The sequence below is a fragment of the Suricata suricatta genome, chromosome 3, assembly GCF_006229205.1.
Source record: "Suricata suricatta isolate VVHF042 chromosome 3, meerkat_22Aug2017_6uvM2_HiC, whole genome shotgun sequence".
Classification (NCBI taxonomy): domain Eukaryota; kingdom Metazoa; phylum Chordata; class Mammalia; order Carnivora; family Herpestidae; genus Suricata; species Suricata suricatta.
Window position 1 is genome coordinate 138619178 of NC_043702.1, and position 22473 is coordinate 138641650.

General features: G+C 47.2%; 1 protein-coding gene across 1 annotated transcript in view; it reads left to right on the top strand.

Annotated features, from left to right (window-relative positions):
* The first annotated feature begins 6194 nt into the window (after nt 1-6194).
* Nucleotides 6195-22473, top strand: part of PACC1 (proton activated chloride channel 1) — a 30321-nt gene continuing 14042 nt past the window's right edge. Inside the window, exons 1-2 of the mRNA XM_029935319.1 lie at nt 6195-6363; nt 10329-10425. Coding sequence (XP_029791179.1) covers nt 6328-6363; nt 10329-10425 — 133 coding nt within the window. The 5' untranslated portion in view covers nt 6195-6327. The remainder of the gene's footprint in view (nt 6364-10328; nt 10426-22473) is intronic.

Here is a 22473-nt window from a genome sequence, read left to right on the forward strand (position 1 = left end):
CTCCGCCCCGGAACCCCGCCCCCCGCGCGCCCGCCCCGCCCTAGGCACGGTGCCCGCGCGGGGACCCACGGTGTAACCCGCGGCTCCAGACTCCCCAGCGCAGTCTTGACTAGGTACGTGGATGACACAGCCCAAAATTCCGGCACCAAGAAAGGTTTAGTTATAAACCAGGACCCCAACGTTATGAATTCACTCTTCTGGGGTGCCCGCCTGGCTCAGTTGGTGGAGCCTGTGACTCTTGATCTTGGGCTTGTGAGTTGGAGTGTGGAGTGTGGGTGTGGAGATTACTTAAAAATCAATATCTTTTCCTTCCCAGTTGTGTTTCAATTTACAGTCCGCGAGGGGATTTTTACAAAGGGTAGGTAAGGCATGGCACAGATCTGCCCTGAAATAATAATAGGTAACATTGGTGCAAAGGTTCCTTCATTAACTTATTCATCAAATACTCTTTGAGGGCCTCCATGTACCTGCTCACCGGGAACTCGCTGCTGAACAGGACAGATCCAGCCCACATGGAATTTACATTCTATGGACTAAATAGACAAGAATAAAAATACATAGTTGTATATTAGACGGTGATGACTACTAGGGAGAAAAAGAAAGCAGGGCAAAGGGATGGGGAGCATTGAGGGATGCAATTTTATTTATTTATTTTGAGAGAGAGAGCACAAGTGGAGAGGAAGGGCAGAGAGGGATAAAGAATCCTAAGCAGGTCTGCACTATCAGCCTGATGCAGGGCTTGAACTCATGAACCATGAGATCATGACTTGGACACTTAACTGTGCCATCCAGGTTGCTCTGGAGACTACCATCTTAAATAGGCTGACCAGGGAAGACCCCACTGAGAGGGTGGTATGTGTATAAACATCTGTTGATGTGAGGGAGGTAGCTAGGAGGGGACGGCCTTGCCTGCAAAGGGAAGGCAGGTGCATAAATGTTGAGGAAGGAGAGTGCCCTGCTTGTTGGGGAAACAGTGGGATGCAAGAGGTGGAGGAGATGAGGTCTGGGAGGTCAAAGAGTGAAGGGGAGGGAGGTGGGGGGGAGGTCTTGTAGGGCCTTACCGCTTATCTATTTAGAGAGATACAGAGCTCCAGTGGAGGAGAGGCACAGTGAGAAAGGGAGGCACAGAATCCAAAGCAGGCTCCAGGCTGCAAGCTGTCAGCACAGAGCCTGATGAGGGGCTCGAACCCACAAACGGGGAGATCATGGCCTCAGCTGAAGTCAGATGCTTAACTGACTGAGCTACCCAGGTGCCCCCAGCTTACTTGTAAAGGATGTTGACTTTCACGCTGAGTGAATGGAGCGGAGGAATGAGTTAAGATGTTAGTGGAATGACTGGCTGTTGTGTTGAGAAGAGGAAGCTGCTTCAGTGATCCAGTGAGCCAGGCGAGAGGTGATGGCGGCTTGCGCCGGCGTGCTGATGGGAGATGGTGAGAAGTGAGTGGGTCCCAGATGTGTTTTGAAGGTGAGGCTGACAGGATTTGCTGCCATATGAGAGGAGACAAGGGATCTGAGAGACAGAACAGAGTCAAGGATGACCCAAGAGTTTGGGCCTTGGGAACTGGGAAAGTGGAGCTGCCACTTTCCGAGATAAGGCGAGGGGGGTGCGGAGGAAGCTCAAGATCAGGTGTGTTCAGTTTGAGACCTGATAGCGTAGGTATCTAAGTAGATAGCAAATTGACAGTTGGCTATATCAGTTTGTATTTTAAGAGTTCCAGGCTAAAGATATAAATCACGGACTTATTGGCATATAGGTTGTATTTAAAGCCACAGAAGGGTCTCCTGGGTGGTTCAGTTGGTTAAGTGTCAGACTCTTGATTTGGGCTCAGGTCATGATCTCATGGTTCAGGAGACAGAGGCCGCCATTGGGCTCTGTGCTGACATTGTGGAGCCTGCTTGGGATTTTCTCTCTCTCTCTCTCTCTCTCTCTCTCTCTCTCTCTCTCTCTCTCTCTCTCTCTCTCTCTCACACACACACACACACACACACACGCACACACACACACACACATTGCTCCTTCCCTAAAGCCACAGAATGGATTGGATCATCAAGGACATGCAGGTGGATAGGAAGGTGGAGAGGACCAAGGTCTCAGTTCTTGGGCCCTGCCAACATCTTGTGGGTGGGAAAACTGGCAAAGGAAACCAAAGAAGGGCTTAGGTGTGCCAAATGCTGGCTCAGCACTTTTCCTGGTATTAACTCATTTAATCCTTATTCTATGAAGAACTGTCACCTATTTTACAGACAATGAAACTGAAGTGCAGAGACCTTAAATACTTTGGTATTTAAGTATTTATTTAAGGTATTTAAGGTCACAGATGGGTGGCCGAGCCAAGATTCAAACCCAGGCCCCCTCTCAGAGTCCTCCCCTAACCATCAGGCTATGCCTTCCCTCAGGGACTGCACCAAGTTTTCATACATTTACTTATTCAACAGAATGAGCTTCTAGCAGAGAATGACCTGAACAAGATCCATCATAAACCCTCTGCATCTCAATGTATGCATTAGTAGTATACCAACCTGCCTCTTTGATAGAATTGTGTTGAAACTAAAAATGAGAATGATTGTGACAGTCCGTGTAAGCTGCAGGGTGCAGTATCTGTGTTACACTGTGTCACAGGATCTCCAGGTTAGAAGAGGCCCTCTTATGTTTTTTTTAATTTTTAAAATTTTTTTCTGGTTTTTTTTTTTTTTTTTTTTTTTTTTTTTTTTTGAGAAACAGAGAGAGACAGCATGAGCAGGGAGGGTCAGAGAGAGAAGGAGACACAGAATCTGAAGCAGGCTCCAGGCTCTGAGCTAGCTGTCAGCACGGAGCTCGACGTGGGGCTCGAACCCACGAACTGTGAGATCATGACCTGAGCCGAAGTCGGACACTCAAACGACTGAGCCACCCAGGTGCCCCAGAAGAGGCCCTTTTAAACCTTTGAAAAGAGTACCATCCCCTTCCTGGTGCATCGTGTTCCTTAATAACATCTCCAGCATGGAAAGTGCTGCTTCTCTGCTTGTGCCTTGCACCCTTTCTCTCTCTACAGTTCTATTTGTAACTTCTTGGAGTCAGAAGATAATCCCTGTAACTTCTGATCCAATCCAGCTTCCCCTCCCTGAAACTGCTGAGTATAAATCTGTGATTTCAGAGCATGCTCCTATGCCTTTGGATTTTTCCAGACATTCCTCTGATTGCCCTTCCCTACTTGAACCTAGATTCTTTTTTCCTAAACGAATCAGTCACCTGCAAGGAGAATACAAATTATTCTAAATTAAACAGAATGTTAAGAGAGCTGGTTACACAGGGGATGGAAGAGGCTGAGAAGAACCCCGGAGGTGATCTGATGATTAGAAACAGCTAGGAGATTAACAACAATCTACCCTTAGAATGGAAGTGGTGGTGGTGGTAGAGTCTGGGGGCCTGGGGCACCAAGCTGAAGCTAGAACCACAAGAAGCCTTTGCATCAGTGGCTGGAACCATGGAAGGGAAGCTGCCAGGGGCAGCGAACAAGGGAAAGAAAAACTGGCTTGTCCCTTGTCCTGACCCCCTCCAATTTCCCAGCAATATCACCTCTTGACTAAATCTACTAGAAACCCAGCCAAGGGCCAGTCTCTGCCTTTGTGTGAAATTTTTTTCACCTGTAAGCAGCAGGTGACTGATTAAAGCCACCTTGGTTGGCAACTCCATCATTGTGATCTCCCCTTCCCCCATAACAGGGCATCCTCCCTGTGTGTCTGTCTTCACATCGCCTTCCATGTTTTTGTAAGGACACGAGTCATAATCAATGAGGGATCCCCTTACTTCGTATTTCCTCATCTTAACTAATGCATCTGCAACAACCTATTTCCAGATGAGGCCCTGTTCTGAGGTACCAGGGGTTAGGACTTCAACATATCCTTTTGAAGGACACAATTCAACTCACAACAAGAATCCTTAGGATATAGAAGGTAATTCAAAGCCTGAGACTGGAGAGGTGCCCACTTCACTAGCCCCTAAGGGGTGAATTGAAGGCAGATCAGAGACCTAGCTTGGGGAGTGGAGGGGATCAGGAGAAACCTGCAAAGGAGCCTGAGAAGGAGCAGCAAGTGAAGTGGGAGGCACAGTGGGAGCATGTGGGGTCCTGGAAGCCAGGGGAGGAAAGTAGACAGGAAGGAGAGCATCAGCTGAGGCTGAGGATGACGCTGACAAACAAATGAATAGACAAGCAAAAAGCAGAAGCAGACTTATACATACAGAGAACAAACTGATGGTTGCCACAGGAGATGGACAAAATGGGGGAAGGGAGATACAGTTCCACAATGACTAAATCACAGGAATAAGGTACAGCATAGGGAATATAGTCAATGACATTGTAATCTCTTTGTATGGTGATAGAAGGTAGCTACATTTGTGGCGAGCATAGCATGACCTATAAACTTCTAGAATCACTATGTTGTACAGCTAAAAAATAATGTAACATTGTGTTACAACTATACTGAAAAACAAAAACAAAAACCCTCACCAGAAAAAAAAAGGGGGGGGAGGGAAAGAGGATGAGGATGAGGAAATGGCCATCTTATTGATAACTCTGAGGTCATTTGTGACCTTGACAAACATATTTCAGTTGAGTGGAGAGGATGAAAGCCTGATTCGTGTGTGCTCATGAAAGAATGGGAGGAGAGGACTTGGGGACTGTTAGTCTGGAAAATTCTGTTTATGTGTTCATGGCTTCTCCATTCTAGCAGAAGGATCCAGAAGGCAAGGATCTTCAAGTATCCCATTTATTTCTGTATCCAGTGTGCAGTACTGTATTTATTAAATCATGTTAAATATTATTTCACTATCTCCTTCAAATGTGGGAATCTGTAATTTTCCAGTTTGGTCATAGCAATATAGAGTAGAGGGGAATGATAAGGCTGGACTAGATTTTTCTGGTTCCTTCCAGCTCTAAAATTCTATGATTGTATGACTTGTTCTATCAACCACCGTTGCATGAACACTGTTAGAAATTTAATAACTTGTTGTCATTTGCATTTGCAAGCAACTGTTAAATGAAATGGCTGGAATAAGTGTTCCATTCATAAATTGAACATCTTTGAGTACCTACAATGTGTTAAGGTGCTACATATATATCCTCCTATTTGAAGATGCAAGACCAGGGAACCCAGGATAGGGGAGGGTGGTCAGAAGAGTTGAGGGAGGCCTCCTCCCACTACTAACACTCTGGAGGTCCAGCGGACTTTGATGTGGTTGGTGCTACTGTGGTTGCCACGGAGGAAAGAAGAGGCCCTGGGTGGCCTGCGGGCAGGCGGTTGCAGATCTGCAGCTGCCCAGAACACAGAGCAGCATTCACGAAGGCATAAGCAACCTCTATTTGCCTCACCATCAATCAACCCAGGGCGGCCACACAGAATAGCAGTTCAGGCAGGAGGAGGAGGGGAAGGAGGGGAAGATGTGGTCCTCAGACCCACCCTGCTACAGGGCAAACGCCGTATTCTCCACCACACTCAGGACCGGAGGCTTCTGCTGTCGTGAACAGCGCCTTTGGTTTTTGCTGCATGATCTATTTAGGCTCTCATTAAGGCATTGTAAGCAGGGTAGCGTTTAGGCGTTGCATTCTAAGGCAAAGAGAGGAGGTTTATATTACAAGACCTGCCGGAGAGGGGGAGAGCCGGGACAAGAACCCAGAAATCCTGACTCCAAGTGCCCACCTTACCCTAGGAATAATGAAAAGCACTTGGATTCTGTAGTCTGATCCTGGATCAAATAATCTTCACTTCATTACTGCCGTCCCCAAATCCCGTCCGAAACAAGATACTTGTTTCCTCATCCGTAGATGAGAAAGAAAAATGTCCTGCTTACAGGGTTCCTTGTAGGATCAACAGCATATTACGAGTGAAATTGCTTGGTAATATACAAAGTGCTCTGCAGACATTTATTACTGGTTATAAACCACCAGACTGCCTCTTGGAGTTACAGATTAGGTTTCCTCACTTATCGGACTTAATTACCCCTTATTCCACTTTCCACTCTTTTTCTCCGTTCCTCCTCCTCCCGCAGAGGAAGTGAGACGTGAAGAGAGCACGTGAGTCTAATGCCTGGTCTGGGTAGCGCGCAGGCTTCGCTGCTCCAGGGTTGCTGAGAGGCGCCCCTCACCCAGAACTACATTTCCCAGCAATCCAGACGGGGGGGGGGGCAGAAGCGCATGCGCCGAGTTCAGCCCCGCCTGGTCTTGGGGCCGGACCTCCGAACCGGTTTCGCCTGGCGGAGCCGGGAGCTTCAGGCACAACGGCTGCGGTAGTCGCCCGCGGCTTCTCCCGCCCTGTGGCGGTGTCAGGTGTGGCTTAGCTCGGGTCAGTACCATGATCCGGCAGGAGCTCTCCACATCCTACCAGGAGGTACAAAAGCAGTGGGGGCGGAAGTAAAGTTTCCTGTGGGGCGCAGGAGCGGGGTGCCGCGGTCTGGGCGGGTGGGGTGCCGGGTTGGGGGGGCGTCCGGGCAGGTCGAGTGAGCTTTCCGAGGAGTGGCGGGGGAGGGGTCCCCGCGTGCGGAGGAGCCGCGGGGCAGGAAGGAAGTGGGGCGCAGAGCCTCCTCCGGATGCTGCCGGCGCGGGATGGAGCCGGGGCCCCGGAGCCGTGACCCGTAACCAGCAGGTGAATGATTGAAACGGCGCCCGACCCAGGCTGCAGCGCGCCAGCCGCCCTTGACCTCAGCTGTTCTTTGCGAGTGGAGGCACGGCTCCCTCCCTGTTGAAACAGATGCGCGGGGGACGTCAGCCCCTCTGCAAGCTCAGGGCTTCGTGGCCCCTGCAGCTGTACTTGACGGGGACAATTACAGCTTGTTCGGTAGCCCCCTAACTTTGAAAAGGTGCTTTCGCCCACCTAGCTGCTTCTCGCTGCGCTCCGTTTTCCTTTTCGCTCTCACCTCCTCCCACTACTTTTAACTATCACTTTTCCAGCTCTTTGTCTTTTCTTGTTTGTCCCGACCTACGGGCTGCGGTTCCAGCTTTTCCTTAGGCCTCCTGGGAGCCTTCCTGACTTACTGGAACTAGTGAACTCCTCTCCCTCCTCCTCTCAGGTCCTACACTCTGGTCATTTTTGGTGATCAATTCCGCCCCTCCACCCCCAATACCCTGTACGGTCGCCCCCCTCCTTGGCACGTTCTGTCAGTTACACATCTTCAGGCCTCAGGTTTGTGTTCCTGTGTCTGCTCTGCCCACCCGAGTGAGATGCTGTGTTACCATCTCTCCCTTTGGTGCCTCCCAGGCTGTGCAGACTTGCTTTGAGGCCCTGCCTTGATCCCAGAACATTCCTTTTTTACCTGGTGCTGCCCTGGATCTACCCAGAACCATCCAAACTTCTTAGCAAGCTTCGGAGGCTCTGCGCCCCTCAGCATCCCTGTCTTCTCAACTCACCCATCTGTGTTCTGACCTTACTGGAAACTCACTCTTTAAAATTTGTAAATGACACTGTGTGGATTATATAAATAATATAAAAGCAGATGGCTTAGCCTTACAGTGGAAGGGGAACCTGAGTTGGAGGCCGATGAGATTTGCCTAAGGCTTGCTATTTTTTAGTGTAGGACCTGATCTGGACTCGACTTTGGGACGAATTTCTATCTCCCCCAATCTCCTTTATTCCAAAGGAGCCAGATGGATTTTAACTGGTGCTGGGATTCTGTGGCCCCTAGATTTCTTACCCCAGACGGTGAGGGGATCCAGAGGAATGAGTTGTGTCTTACCTCTGAAGGTTTTCAGGTTCATATGGAGTAGAGCATAGTGCCTAAATACCATTTTGAAGTCGGAAAGCCCATGTTTCTGTCCTCTGCTTCTGGCCATGTGTCAAGTCACTTCTTTGAGCCTCAGGGTTCTTTCTCTGTGAAGGAAGATACCTATAGTTCCTGTTTCACAGGGCTGTGAGGATTCAGTGAGTTGGTGTATGGAAAGTGCTTAGGTCAGTGCTTGGCAGGGAGGGAGCTCTCAGTGGATGATAGTTCTAGTTCATAGGACCTGGGTGGCTCTGCTCCTAGGGAGCTTTGAGGCCCTGGTTTGTAGGGCCATGTCCCTCACCATCCGTATGTCACCTGCAATCTCGCCTTTCCTAGTAGGGCTCCTGAAATGTTTATTAAAGTACAGACAGGCAAATCCGAAGGTAAATCACTTTCTAGTTGAGGGCAACCCCAAGATGGAAGCCACTGGAAGGATCTTTCCCTTCACCTTCTTCAGTGGCTCTTTTTGAAGTCCCTGTCTCTTGCCTTCTTTGAAAGGAGGCCTCCCAGAGGGTGACCTGCATCGCTCTTGCCTAGGTCGTTCTGGGAGTGGACCTCGCTCTGAGTTAGGTTTCTTTGCTGAAGGGAGATGTTGGCTTTGGGGGTGGGGCTGCAGGAAGTCAGAAAGGGAGCTGGGTTAGGAGCCTGTTGCTCTCTGGGTTAGGCTGAGCCAGGGTGAGGCTTGGATCGAAGAACTTTCTCTGTGGCTCACGAGAGCTCTGGGGATCTCTTGATCTGTGTCCTCACCACCTGTATCTCATGGTGTCTTCAGCCTCTCAGGCCTCTCCCACTTCTTGGCTTTCTTTTCTTTTGGGCTTGGAGGACTTTAGACTGGAGATTTTCCCGGATTCTAGTAGGCAGGAATGGAGGCTTGAAATAGGAGATGGAGGTGCCTGGCTGGCTTAGTCTGTAGATCATGCAATTTTCAATATCAGGGTTGTGAGGTCAGCTCCTTCTTGGGGGTAGAGATCTCTTGATAAATTTAGGGGCACCTGGGTGGCTCGGTTGGTGGGTTAAATGTCCAACTTTGGCTCAGGTCATGATCTCATGGTTCGTGGGTTTGAGCCCCACGTTGGGCTGTGCACTGACAGTGTGGAGTCTGTTTGGGATTCTCTCCCTCTCTGTCGGTGCCCGCCCCACCCCCAATTTAAAAACAGAGGGGAGGAGATGGAAGAATAGTAGATGCATAAGAGTTTTATTTTAACTCAAGTGTCTTGGAGATTAATTTTTAATGACAATGTTTTGAGACCTTAAGTCTTGACATCATGAGCCTAAGAAAATACTTAGGAAAGGGATCCCTTTTGGCTCCCTCCAAATTCAGTGTTAGGTCCTTTAAACTCTGGTCCTGATCTCTCTTGCCCTCCTCCTTAGTGCTATTACTGTATCCTCTGCCTTCCCTTCTCAGTGGCTCGTTTCCCCCATTTGACTGGTGAGAGCACTGATGAGGTGAGGTTGAAATGCCTGCGATCAGGCTGCTAATCAGTATCTGTTTCCTGGATGGACCACCCTCCCCACTTCCTTTCTGCCGGTCAGCCTGAGTCGGTGGACCTGAGCCAGTGTCCTGGAGAGCTCTGACACTAACTTCACCATTTCCTCCTCTCCGCAGACTCTTAGCTGCATTTCTTCCTCCTCTGGGAAGCCGTTAAGATCATAGGTTTTGGAACTAGAGCAACTTGGATTTGACTTCTGACTCTATGGCCAAAGAAAGTGTTGTGGTTGAATTGTGTCCCTCCAAAAAGATGTGTGGGGAGTGCTAACCCTAGTACCTCAGAAGGTCCCTTATTTGGAAACAGGGTCATTGCAGATGTAATTAGTTAAGATGAGGTCATACTGGTGTAGGGTGGGCCCTAACCCAACCTGGTGTCCTTATAACCTTGTGGAGACAATACAGAGACACACTTTCCAGACTCCATGTGAAGATGGAGGCAGAATTGGAGATGGGGTGCCTCTGTCGGCCACGGAACACCGAGGCTTGCTGGCCATTACCAGAAGCTAGGAGAGGGCCTGGAAAAGATTCTTCCTCACAGCCCTCAGAAGGAACCAACTTTACCAATGCCTTGATTTCAGATTTCTAGTTTCCAGAACTGTGAGGAAATGAATTTCTATTAATTCTTTTTTTTAATGTTTATTAATTTTTGAGAGAGAGAGAGACACAGTGTGAGTGGAGCATGGTCAGAAAAAGAGGGAGACACAGAAGCAGGCTCCAGGCTCTGAGCTGTCAACACAGAGCCTGACGCAGGGCTTGAACCCACGAACTGTGAGATCATGACCTGAGCTTAAGTTGGCTGCTTCACCGACTGAGCCACCCAGGCACCCCACTTCTGTTAATTCTTAAGCCACCTGGTTTGTGGTGCTTGGTCACAGCAGCCCTAGGAAACAAACATATGGGAAGTTTCTAGAGTTTTCCGAGCTTCAGTGTGCTTATCTGTAGAATTGGTATAACACACCCTCTATCATGTGACTGTGTGTGTGTCTGTGTGTGTGTGTCTCTCTCTCTGATGGCTAAGTGAGAGGAAGCTTCTGCTTTCTCGTTCTAGTCCTTCCCAGCAAAGCCGCTGTGGCTGACCAGTTTGCCCTCTTTGTCTCCCCCCTTTAGCTGAGTGAGGAGTTGGATCAGGTGGTTGAGAACTCAGAGCGGGGGGACGAGCAAGAAAAGGAGGCAGACGGAGTGCAAGGTCCAGGAATCTTACCAGGTGAGTGGGTTCAGTGCTGGGGGCGGAAGGGCTGGGAAACGGTGCTCTGCTGTAGCTGGAGGCCCCAGTCTAGGCGCCTCACCAGCGGGGGGACCTGGAGGAGCCCCTCTGCCCTGCGCCCCAGTGTCAGGTCTCAGGTACTGCCCTCATTCTAAAGCTATACATATTTAACCAGCCTTGGGAGAGAGGATGTGTCAGGCCCCTGTCCGCTCTTTTCTGTACTCTGGTTTGAGCCAGTTCCTGCAGCCGTTGCATGTGATGGGTCTTTGCTCTTCTGTTTGTTTTTTTCTAGGAAGCAGTTAGTAGCTGAGCCTCCAATATCTGGGTCACATCCCAGGGCCCTCAAGGAGAGTATCTAATAGGCCTCACCTCCTGGACATTAGGCCTTGCCAGTATCGTCACCCAGCTGGGCAGGCAGGGTCCTGCCAGTCAGGTGGCATCTTAGGGAGTCTTATAGTAACATTAGATAATGTTGACCACTTCTTCCTCTTGGGTACCCTCTGCACCCTTATGTAATGTAACTCATTACTTCCCAGACTGCTCCTTCCAGCTCTTGGGTGTTAAGTGTTTGTCAGAGGCCCCTTCTCTCTCTCTCTCTCCCTCTCTCCCTCCCTCTCTCTCTCTCTCTCTCTCTCTCTCTCTCTCTCTCTCAAGGGGTCTCACCCGGGCCCCCTCCCTGGGTCAGTCACTTCTTGCTCACATGCAACCGCCATGTTTACACCTCAAGCTCAGAGGTTACCTATAAACTCCAGACTTATATATCCTATATCTCCAAATGCCCAGGTCATGGCTATGCTTGGATGTCCCAAAGGTACCCTGCGAAGTTGACCATATGTCCGAAATTGACCTCGTAGTCTCCCCACTCCTGGCATGGCCCTCTTCCAGTGCTTCCTGTTTTGGCGAATGGAATGCGTCACCTATCCAGTTGAACCTGAGAGTCATTTTCGCCCCCTCTTCTTTTCTTCCCCCTTTTCTCTGCTTTTCAGCCGTGCTGGCCTTCCTTTATTCGAGCCTCCCTCCCTTCCACTGCCAGGCTTTGTTGTTGTTTTATTCCTCTGTTTGGAATTGTCTTCCCTCTGTCATCAAGTTAATGCTTAATCATTCCTTGGCTCTCAGCTCACTGGTTGTTTCTACAAAGCCTCTGACCTCCTGGCTGGATCACCTCCACCCTCTGACCCGTCGCTTGGCGCTGGCGCACCTCTCCCTCACAGTCTCCCTGATGGGGCAGTGCCTTTGTCTGCTTGGCAATTGAGGAACATCTGTTCAGCCAGCATGTAAGCTCCATGAGGTGGAGACCAGCCCGTTTTGCTCACCGCCTCAGCCCTGTCCATGGGGATAAAGATTTGTTGAATGAGTGAATGGAGCCCCAGCCTGACTCGGATCTCTTGGGTGGATCAAGGGGGCTGAGACTGTGCTCCTCTCCATCCCTGCATTTATAGGGGAGAGGAGTGACCTAGGATATTCCGTGATTGTGCCTAATTCTTAGGGAAGACTTTGTAGAAGGAAGGAGGCTGGAAGAGTAGCTGTTTACCTACTGCTTCCTGTGGGCCGAGCTCTGCCACTCCCGTTATCCCATGTAATTTTCATGACAACCCTGTGAGGCGGTCATCCTGATTTCAATGGATGAGGACCTGCGGCCCAGGGAGGTTAATGAAAGTATAGGAAGATCACATGGCTGGTAAACAGTCAGGCCCAAGCTCTGTCTGACCCCAGGCTTTCTACTGCACCAGTGGTTTTTAAAAAGTATTTTAAGCATTCTTTTATTAAAGATGATTGTGTAAAAGGTAGTAGCATGGCTGCCCCCAGGCCGATTCTGGGCACTGCCCCTGAAGTCCTCAAGCCCCAGGGAGAGAACGCTATATTTATATTTATTTGCATTAATTCTGTATATGGGATTCTGTTGTTTCTGTAACAAATTTCCAGAAACTTAGTGGCTTAAAACAACACAGATTCAGTATCTTACAGTCCTGGAGGGCAAAACTCCAAAATGGGTCTCGCTGGGCTAAAGTTAAGGTTTCGGCAAGACTGAATTCCTTTCTGGAAGCTCTTGGGGAAAATCCATTTTAGTGCCTTCTCTAGCTTCTAGGGACGCTCACACTCCTTGGCTCATGGCCCTTTTTCAGTCTTCAGGGCCACCGGCGGCTGGTTGAGTCTTTCTCGTATCTTATCATCCTGGCACGGACTCCTGCCCCCTCTTCTATGTTTAAATGCAATCGCAAGGCTCCCCTAGATAACCCAGGAAAACCCCTTGTTTCAAGGTCAGGTGAACGGCAGCTTTAATCTCACCTGCTGCCTTAATTTCTCTTTGCTCTGTAACTTGACATTCATAGATTCCGAGAATTAGGACTTGGACGTCTCTGGCGGGCCCCTGTTCTGTCTGCTGCACCCTGTACTGCCCTTCACCCCCAGCCTGAAGAGGACAGATGGGGAGAGCTGGAAGGAGAGGAGGGATCCAGACTTGGAAAGACAGAGCTTTCTTTTTTGTTTCCTTTTACAGATAAGTGCCAGGCAGACTAGGAAGTGGCCATGATGACCTTTGGCCTTAGCCTGTCTTTTGCCTCAGATTCCTGGGGCCTTACAGCCTGTGGCAGTGAGAGCAGGAAGCCAGGCCTCAGGCAGAGCAAATTTGGGTAGTTCCGCAGGCCGGCAAGAGACTTCGTGCTTTCAGGGGAACCCTTCTGGGCTCGTCTCTGTTGTAGACTGCAGAAGCTGTGGACTCAGAAGTCTCAGTAGGGAGTTGGCCCGAATTTGGTGACCTGACACACAGCTGACAGAGCTCACTTCCTGCCTTTGAGTCCTGTAACAGTAACACAAATAACGGTGATCATGGAAGCAGCCACTGTTTATTGGGTGCTGCCACGTACGGGCCTGCATAGGGCTTTCCATGTACACCCACACGTCATCTTCAGGCCACTCCGTGGGGGAGATGGTTAGTCCTGGTTCCTAGATGAGGAACAAAGACGTCAAGTAATGTGCTCAGAGCTTGAGTGGCAGGGCCGGGATTTGAACCCAGAGCTGTCTCCCAGGGTGTTCTGACCTGGCTGAGTTTCTAGGTGAGGTGCTTTCTTGTTCCAGAATCCTCCACTTCCTCCACCAGGGTCAGTCATGGGCTCCTTCGCCTGTTATGCAACGTGCTAAAACCACGAAGAGGGCAAATGAGGCAGGGCCTGTGTCCAGGAACTTGGGACCTGTAGAGAGAGAAGGCAGGATACCCAGAAAAGAACTTCTCCCCCCTTCTCCAGAGCCTGCCTTGAACAACTTACTGAGGGCCTTTTTTCCCTGTTACGTGCTTTCCTAGCCCTCAGTATTTTCCTTTATAGAATGTAGCACAGTCTAAAGGGCACATTTGTCGAATATAGTTCTTTAATTAATCATTACTAACTCCTTGGGCCTGCCCCTGAGTCCTGTGAGGCACTGCCAGAACTTTGTCTCCCCTCTGCCTCATTAGAACCCTGCTGCCTAGCAGAGTGCCTGGCCCACTGTGGGTGCTCAGTATTTATACTCCTGGAGGGGGACATGGGATTTGGAACAGGAATGTATCTCATGTGAGCAACTGGGATCAATGTTAGAGGGTCAAGGAAATGGTAGAGACAGGTGCTTCAGAAATGGATGAAGGGGGGCTGGTTAGTGACGGGCATGGGATTAACCCGGAAGAAGGGTGACTGGTGGGTAAAAGAGATGGGGCTGGCCAGGGAGGAGGGATGGGACGTGCAACCACCTAGAGGTGGGGATAAAACAGGACATATTGAAAACAGTGGGTTAGCACCGGTGGTTGGAGCCGAGGGTTGGTGAGAGAAGTAGGAGGAGAATAGGTAGGAAGGATAGATTGGGTCAAATTATGGAGGGCTTTGAGTGTCAGGGTTTGGCCATTTGGGAGCAGGGGGTATTTAATGGGATTGGAGCAGAGCAGTAAGAGAGATGAAACAGGCATGCAGAGGAGCATCCGTGGGGCTGGATTAGCGGAGAGAGGACCATGCTGGGTCAGAGGCTGGCGTGGTGGGCTGCTCCGATGTGGAGGAGTGGGAGAAGGAAGAATCAAAGGAGCCTCTGAGGTTTGAAGCCAGGTAAGTGGGAGAATGTAGACATATAGTCCAGGGGTGAGTGTCTGGAAGACAGACATATGAAGCTTCATACATGTGGTGTCTGGGTGGAGAGGCCCAGAGGCAAAGAGGGGTGTGGGGCTGATGGACCGAGATGAGGACTCATGTAGTTCAAGGGCGAGCTTTGAGAAAGCCCAGGCAGCCTGGAGAGTGGCCTGTGGAGACGGAGCCTCAGGAAATGGCCACATTCGGGGCCCATAGAGGAGGTGGAGCTGGAGCCTGATGGAGGCCTGCAGGTGGGACTGGTGAGACAGGGGCACAGGACTCGGATGCTGAGCCCGCTGCTGTTGGGCAGCAGAGGTTCAGGTTAGGCACCCAGACATTCAGGGTGATATTCCCAGTTGTACTCTCTGAGATAAATCCAGTCCATAATTTTAAAGCCTCAGTCTGTTTCCTTTCTATCAAGGGAATTACAACTGCTTATTTTTTTTCTAAGGGAGAGATGAGACCAGACATGCTAACTGAATAAGGAGTTTATTATATCACTGTTGTAATAAAATGGAGGAAGACACTTGACTGACCAGTCATTACAGTCTGTTCTCCATGGAAACAACTGTACATTAATAGAACTGAAAAAGATAAGCAGCCAAAGAAAAGAATTAATTGGATCTCATCAAAATGATAACTTTTGTGCCTTAAAGGATACTTCCAAGAAAGTGAAGAGACAGCCTACACGATCAGCTTGTCTTCTGTGAGTGAAACAGAGGGGACCCCACGGGAGTCATTTGTCCGAGTACGTCTGCCAGATAAATCCAGATGATGCAATTGTCATGTGATGGTTTTGTGCTGCAAGTTAGCTTTTTTAGAATTTTCAAGAAGCTAGAGTCCTTTCTTTCCCTAATCAAAGGCTTCATGAAGGCAGAACATTTCATGTCGTGTGTATGTGGCTTATGATAGAGTAGATTCCTGCCCACATGGACATTGTTGTTCTCTTCATTGCCTGGTTTAGCCAGAGTGAAATCCGCAGTGTACTTAAAAATGTCCCAAGCTTCTCCTTGTGAAGTTACTTTCTTTCAACCAGATCTCCTTTTGTCGCTGTTAGAGGCTGGAGCCTTGAGCACTACTGTTCACTGTTGTGTGGAGAAAGAACCCTGACCAGGAGTCGGGACTCCAGGGCCTCATTCTGTTCCAGTCATGGGCTCTTTGGGACCTGGATCACTGGGCAAAGATGGGTTTAGACCAGAAGGCCTTTTGGGTCCCTGCTGACTCTTAACCGTTCTACTCAATGTTATATACCCAGATGGTCACCACAGAGTGCCTTCAGTGTTGTCTGGGAATTTTTCCAAACCTCATTTAGATGTTCAAACCTGGTCCCTTGTTGCAACAGCAGTTGTGAGCCCCTTGTGGCAGGGAATGTGTTTTCACCTGCCATGTTTTGAAGTGAACCTGTGGGGTGGTGCCCGGTTGGCTCAGTCAGTAGAGCAGGGGACTCTTGATCTCGGGGTTTTGAGTTCAAGCCCCGTGTTGGGTGTAGTACTTTAAAAATATCTTGAAGCGAACCTGTGATCTCACGTGGGCCATAGAAGGTGGGAGTGCTGTCCAGGCAGAACAGCCGTGGGGAGGTCGCTTGCACACGGACCACTGCACTTTGGGTCCTGTGACTCTGCACACCAGCTATACATGGCTGATGGGGGATCAGCATGATCCTGAGCTCAGGGGAGCCACCTCCAGGGGTATGAAGGAGGGAGATGTCCTGTGGCGGGTGTGACACCGCACCCTATACAGGACATAGTCTGGGAGAGGGACTTGGCCAGTACAGGGGAGCAGAGTTGCAGAGAAACCAAAGAGAATTGGCAGACAGCAAAGCCACCAGGGAGCAGAAATTGACACTGTCCCTAATAACAATAAGAAGCAGTAGCAGTAGAATCAGAGACAAAAGTTGAAAAAAAGACTTTCTTAAATTCCTCCAGGAGAACCAGTGTGGCTGCCTTCTGTGGGGGCTCGGGGGCTCATGCTCAGCTGCTTGCGGGGCTTCTTTAGGGGCTCCTGGTTCCTGGTTGCTCCTGGTTATTCACTTCTCTTTGTAGCTCTAAATGTCCATTGCCTCCCAGAAGCTGCTCTTTACTGCCTGAAGGAACCTCAGAGACATTTCTGGGAACCTGCACTTCTGTGTAGTGTAAAAACTTTGTCAAGTATTTTGCCATGAATAGCAAGATACCCTGTTAGTTTATAGTTTTACAGGCCTATGAAATGCACTGCTGTGCCACCAATTGAAGATAGCTAGTTAGCGCTACGAGATTCAGCTCATCTATTATTTGGGTCATTCGGTCATTTCACAGGCATGCAAAATTACATGCCTGCTATGTGAAAAGTACTGTATTCTGCCTCACATCCATTTTAGTTTTGGCAAACTTTTTTCTAATTTATCATGATCAAGAGATTGTAGTGCCGTGGTCTTCATTTTTGCAGTCTTCATCACTGAAGGCTTTGTTTTTTGAAAGGTAGAGGGTTTATTCCATTTCTCTAGTAACATTAATTCATTAAGCAGGCGATCGGTAATGCATTTTGCAACATTCTCTTCTTTCTTTTAAATATCCTGTAAAATTGAAATGATCGTTTCCTTTTCACATGAAGAAAGTGAGGCTTAGGAGCAGTAAGTAACTGCTCTGGGTCTCAGAGTAGTCATTGGGAGAGCTGGAGCCCAAATCTCTCGGACTCTGAAGCTCAGGCTCTTAACCACTGGGCTGGAGATCCAGACTTTCAGTTCAGAAAGTAAGTGAATAATGAACACCAAATTACTTCTTCATCAAATCCTCCTGGTGCTTTGGGCACAGAGCTAGGTGACTTCCTCCACAAAGCCTTTTACTTATCTGTGTCCTTCTCCCCACACCAGTACTTCACCCCAACCAAGGAAATCTCACAATTTACATCCTCTCGTGCTTCTGAATTCTGTAGCACTTTTAGCACAGACCTTTAGTCCCCCTTTCTTGGTATCTCCCTGAAGCACCTAGCACAAAGTCTTGCACATAGAGTTGGTGCTTGATGTATGTGTGTAGATGTATAGAATGACTTTTCTCTAACCTAAGACCCTTTGATAGTTCTGTGCTGATCTTCTTCTGTACTTTAAAAGACAATGAAATAATTATAAGCAAATTCTCTTATATCTTTGGATTTAAAGGCCATTTTTTTGTAGGGAGTGTATTGTTGGGTCTTGTTTTTAATCCAGGTTGACAGTCTCTGCCTTTTAATTGGAATGTTTAATCCATTTACATTTTTTTAATTGAAGTATAGTTGACCTAGTTATAGACTTATATAATTATGTTAGTTCCAGGTGTACAACATCATGGTCCAACAGTTCTATACATTCTGCAGTACTCACCACAATAAATTGCCATTTGTCACCATACAAGGTTACTACAGAGTTATCGACTGTATTCTCTATGCTATAGTTTTCAACCCCATAACTCACTTTATACCTGGAAGTTTTTATCTTACTACTTAAAAAAAATTTTTTTTCCTAACGTTTTTATTTTTGAGAGACAGAGAGAGACAGCGCGAGCAGGGGAGGGTCAGAGAGAGAGGGAGACAGAATCCGAAGCAGGCTCCAGGCTCTGAGCTGTCAGCACAGAGCCCAATGCAGGGCTCGAAACCACGAACCATGAGATCATGACCTGAGCTGAAGCCGGATGCTTAACTGACTGAGCCACCCAGGCGCCCCCCTTACTATCTTTTTAAACTTAAAATGTGTTTATTGGGATAGTTTCCCACTCATTTTGATTCAGATCGCTATCAGTACTGCTTCCATCTGAAGGAGCACCCCTGTAAGCTTTGCCTTTCTTCCTTGTAGGTTGGCAAAGGACAGCCAACACAGAGAACTCCTGTTTGTGCATGGCTAAAGACGGTGCTGATTCTGCAGCCCTGGGCATTTCATTGCTTCTTATTCTTCTGTATTCTTCCAGGGAGGGATTGAGAAGGTCTTTTGCAAGGGGCATGTTCTTGTGGGGAGGTTGTCACTGCCAAAAAAGCTTGAAGTTTGTATCTCTTCATTTCTTTCACCTATTTCGCCTGTCACCTCTACCCTTCTCCCCTCTGGCAACCTCTAATTTGTTGTTTGTTTTGTCTTTTAGATTCTAAACATAAGTGAAGTCATATAGTATTTGTCTTTTTCTGTATGACTTATTTCATTTAGCGTAATACCCTCTGGGTCCATCCATGTTGTTGTGAATGGCAAGATTCCATTTTTTTTATGGTTGAGTTATATTCCACATCTTTACCCATCTGTTGCCGGACACTTGGGTAGCTTCCAAATCTTGGCTATTGTAAATAGGGCTGCAATAAACATAGGAGTGCATATATCTTTTTGAATTAGTGTTTTTGTTTTCTTTGGGTGAAAACCCAGTAGTGGAATGGTATTTCTAGTTTTAATTTTTTGAGGAACCTCCACACCATTTTTCATCGTGGCTGCACCAACTTTCCCATCAGCAGTTCATGAGAACTCCCTTTTCTCCACATCCTTGCCAACGCTTCTTTCTTGTGTTGTTACTTTTTTTTTTAAGTTTATTTACTTATTTTTGAGAGAGAGAGACAGCATGAGCATGTGGGGGGTGGCACATAGAGGAGGAGAGACAGAATCCCAAGCAAGCTCTGTGCTGTCAGCACAGAGTCCATGAACTGTAAGATTGTGACCTGAGCCAAGACCAAGAGTCACTCAACTGACTGAGCCACTCAGGCACCGCATTGTGTATTTGATACCAGCAAGTCTGACTGATATGAGGGGGTATTGCATTGTGGTTTTGATCTGCCTTTCCCTGATGATTAGCATCTTTTCATGTGCCTGTTGGCCATGTGCATATCTTTTTTAGAAAAACGTCTATTCAGATCCTCTGCAATTTTTTGCTAAGACTTTTTGGGGGTGTTGTAGAGTTCTTTATATATTTTAGATTTTAACCCCTTATTGGATATATCATTTGCAAATGTCTTCTCCCATTTAGTAGGTTGCCTTTTCATTTCGTTCATGGTTTCTGTTGCTCTGCAAAAGCTTTTTAGTTTGATGTTAATCCCAATAGTTTGTTTTTGCTTTTGTTTCCCTTACATGAGGACTCTTTCCCAGGCTAGAGAACATTTTAGCTATAATTTCTTCAAATAAAATTTCTGCCCTTTTTTCTCTCTTCTTCTGGGCCCCCTTACAGTGCAAACATTAGTACATTTGATGTTGTCTCAGAGATCCCATCACCTATCCTCATTTTTAAAACTTCTTTTTTCTTTTTGCTGTTCAGTAGATCCTTTCTGTTATCCTGTCTTCCAGCTCGCTGATCTGTTCTGCATCTGCTCACCTACTATTGGTTTCTTCTCCTGTATTTTTCATTTCAGTTACATTCTTTGACTCTCATTGGTTCTTTTCCATACTTTGTTTCTTTGTTGAAGTTCTCACTGAATTCATCCACTCTTCTCTCACGTCTGGTAAGCATCTTTATGACTGTTATCAGATAGATTGCTTATCTCTGTTTTTGTTTGTCTTATTCTGAAATGTTCTTGTTCTTTTGTTTGGAGCATGTTTGTTGTCTCCTCTTTTGTCTGACCTTCTGTGTTTGTTTCTATGAATTAGGTCAAACAGCCACCTCCCCCTATTTTGAAAGAGTAGCCTGGTGTAGGAACGTCCCTGCATAGACTGTGTGTGCCTGGCAGCTTTGGTGGGGTGAATGGAGCATTAGTGGGTGCCAGCTGGGAGTCCCGGGGTATTCCCTGCAGGGAGCACCCTGGCAGGAAAAACTGAAATTGGCACAGGTGAAGATGGGATGGGGGTCTAGGGCTACCTTGGTGGGTTAGCTGGCACTTGGGTGGGTGGGGGTGGGGAGACACCTTGGAAATATCGCTAGAGCTTGTGTGGGGTCCCAAAGCCCACTGAGGCAGCAGGCTAGCCAGAGCGTCCAGCCTCTGTTCCCATCTGTGCTACCAACACATAGATAGTGGGGCACACCTTTGACCCCAGAGAGAATTCTGGCCATCTCCCATCATTTACCAGACACTCCAGAGTTAGTGAATGGGTTTCCTTCACCTTTAATCTAGTTACCTTTTAAACCATAGCTTCTTTTCTGTGTCCCCGGGCAGGTGAGTCTGCATAGGAGTCCCTCAGCGCCATCCCTTTCACTGCAGTCCACAGTGTCAGAGGTGGGCTGCTTGGTGCTGTGTTTCCATCTCTTTTGCCATTCTGTGTGGTCCCTCTTTTGTTGTGCAGACACTGATCAGCCGTCAGTTCCTTAGGAGGAATTGTTCTCTATGTAGGTGCAGAATTGGTGTGATCATGGGAGGACGTGAGTTCAAGGTCTTCCTGTATTGCCATCTTGGACTCTCTCCTAATCTGTTCACATTTAGTGTAATTATGGCTATGGTTGGATTTGGCTCTGCCTTTTTGGTGTTTTCTGTTTGTCTCATGTATTTTTCGTTTCCTCATCTTTTCCTGCCAGTTATAAACCTTACAATATTGTTTGCTTTAGTCTACATTTTACAAATCTGTAACTAGCGTTTTATATTTACCCACCTGTTTAGCATTTCAGTGATCTTTATTCCTTCCTGTACATTTGAGGATTATCATCTAGTGTTATTCCCCATTAACTTTCAGAATTTCTCACTCATGTATTGCAGTGCAGATCTGTTGGTGATGAATAGGCTTTGTGTTTGAAAATATCTTTATTTCACCTTCATTTTTGAAAGTTACTTTTGTTGGAATTTAATTTAATTCAGGGTTGACAGAATTTTTTTGTTTCAGCACTTTAAAGATGTTCTGTTGTCTTTTGGTGTCTGTTATTTCTGATCAAAAGTTACTTATCATTAGATATAAACCCTATATGTAATATGCCCTTTTTATTTTCTGGCTGCTTTCAAGGTTTTTTTCCCTTATCTTTGCATTTGCAGTTTGACTAGGATTTGCCTAGCAGTGGGTTCTCATTTATTCCACTCGGCATGTATTGAGCTTTCAGGATCTACAAATTGATGTGGGTTTTTTCTCTAGTTTTATAAAGTTTGGACCATTATTTTTTCAAATACTCTTTGTGATATATTGTCTCTTCAGTTACGTATGGTTAGACTGCTGGGTATTGTCCCATGGTTATCTAGGCCGGCTCCGTGGGGTTTTTCCTTTGTTCCCCCCCCCCATTGGTTAATTTGGTTAATTTCTGTTTATTTAACTTCAACTATACTAACTTTTATTTATTTATTTTGCCTTCCTTTGCTATTAAGACAGTACAGTGAATTTTTCGTTTTATTTACTTTTCTTTCCAGCTTTAGAGTTTCCATTTGATTCTTTTTTTGTAGTTTCTAGATCTCTGTATCCCTTTAGTTTCTTTTTCTCTATTTTCTCTTTGTCCATTCCTTATCTGTATGTCTTCTTTTTGCTCCTCTAAGAGCTGTAAAGTTCCTGCCTGCCAATTGCAACATCTGGGTCACCGTGGCTTTGGTTTCTATAGACTGCTATTCTCTTTGGGTGGGTCACATTTTCTTGTTTCTTCACATGTCTGGTGATTTTTGATTCAACACTAGACATTGGTAATGGTGCATTATAGAGATTCTAGATGATGTTACAGTCCTCCTGAAGGATTTTTGTGTTAGCAGGAAGTTATTGTGATGAGAGTCAAGTTCCAAACTCCTAGGTCTCCTGAATTAGCAGCAGCTGAAGTCTCCGTTCAGTTCTTTCCGTTTCCAGCTGCTGTGTCAACCCCCCCGCCCCCCGCACTCCCCACCAGAAGCCATCCTGATGTCTCTCCAGCCAAGAATTTGTTTTTTTGGGTTTTTTTTTTTTCAATTAGCATTTTGCATTTTCTTTCATTATCTACTCAAAGTCATGCCTACTGCACCTCTAAACATTTCATTAAATCCAATTATACAGCAAACACTCCCAAAATAAACTTAGATTGTATTGTAGTTTCACTTAACAGTATATAAAATGCTGTGTTGTGACAGGTATCAACTATCCATTAGATACTGAATCAATTCTTCTTAAGCACTACTAACT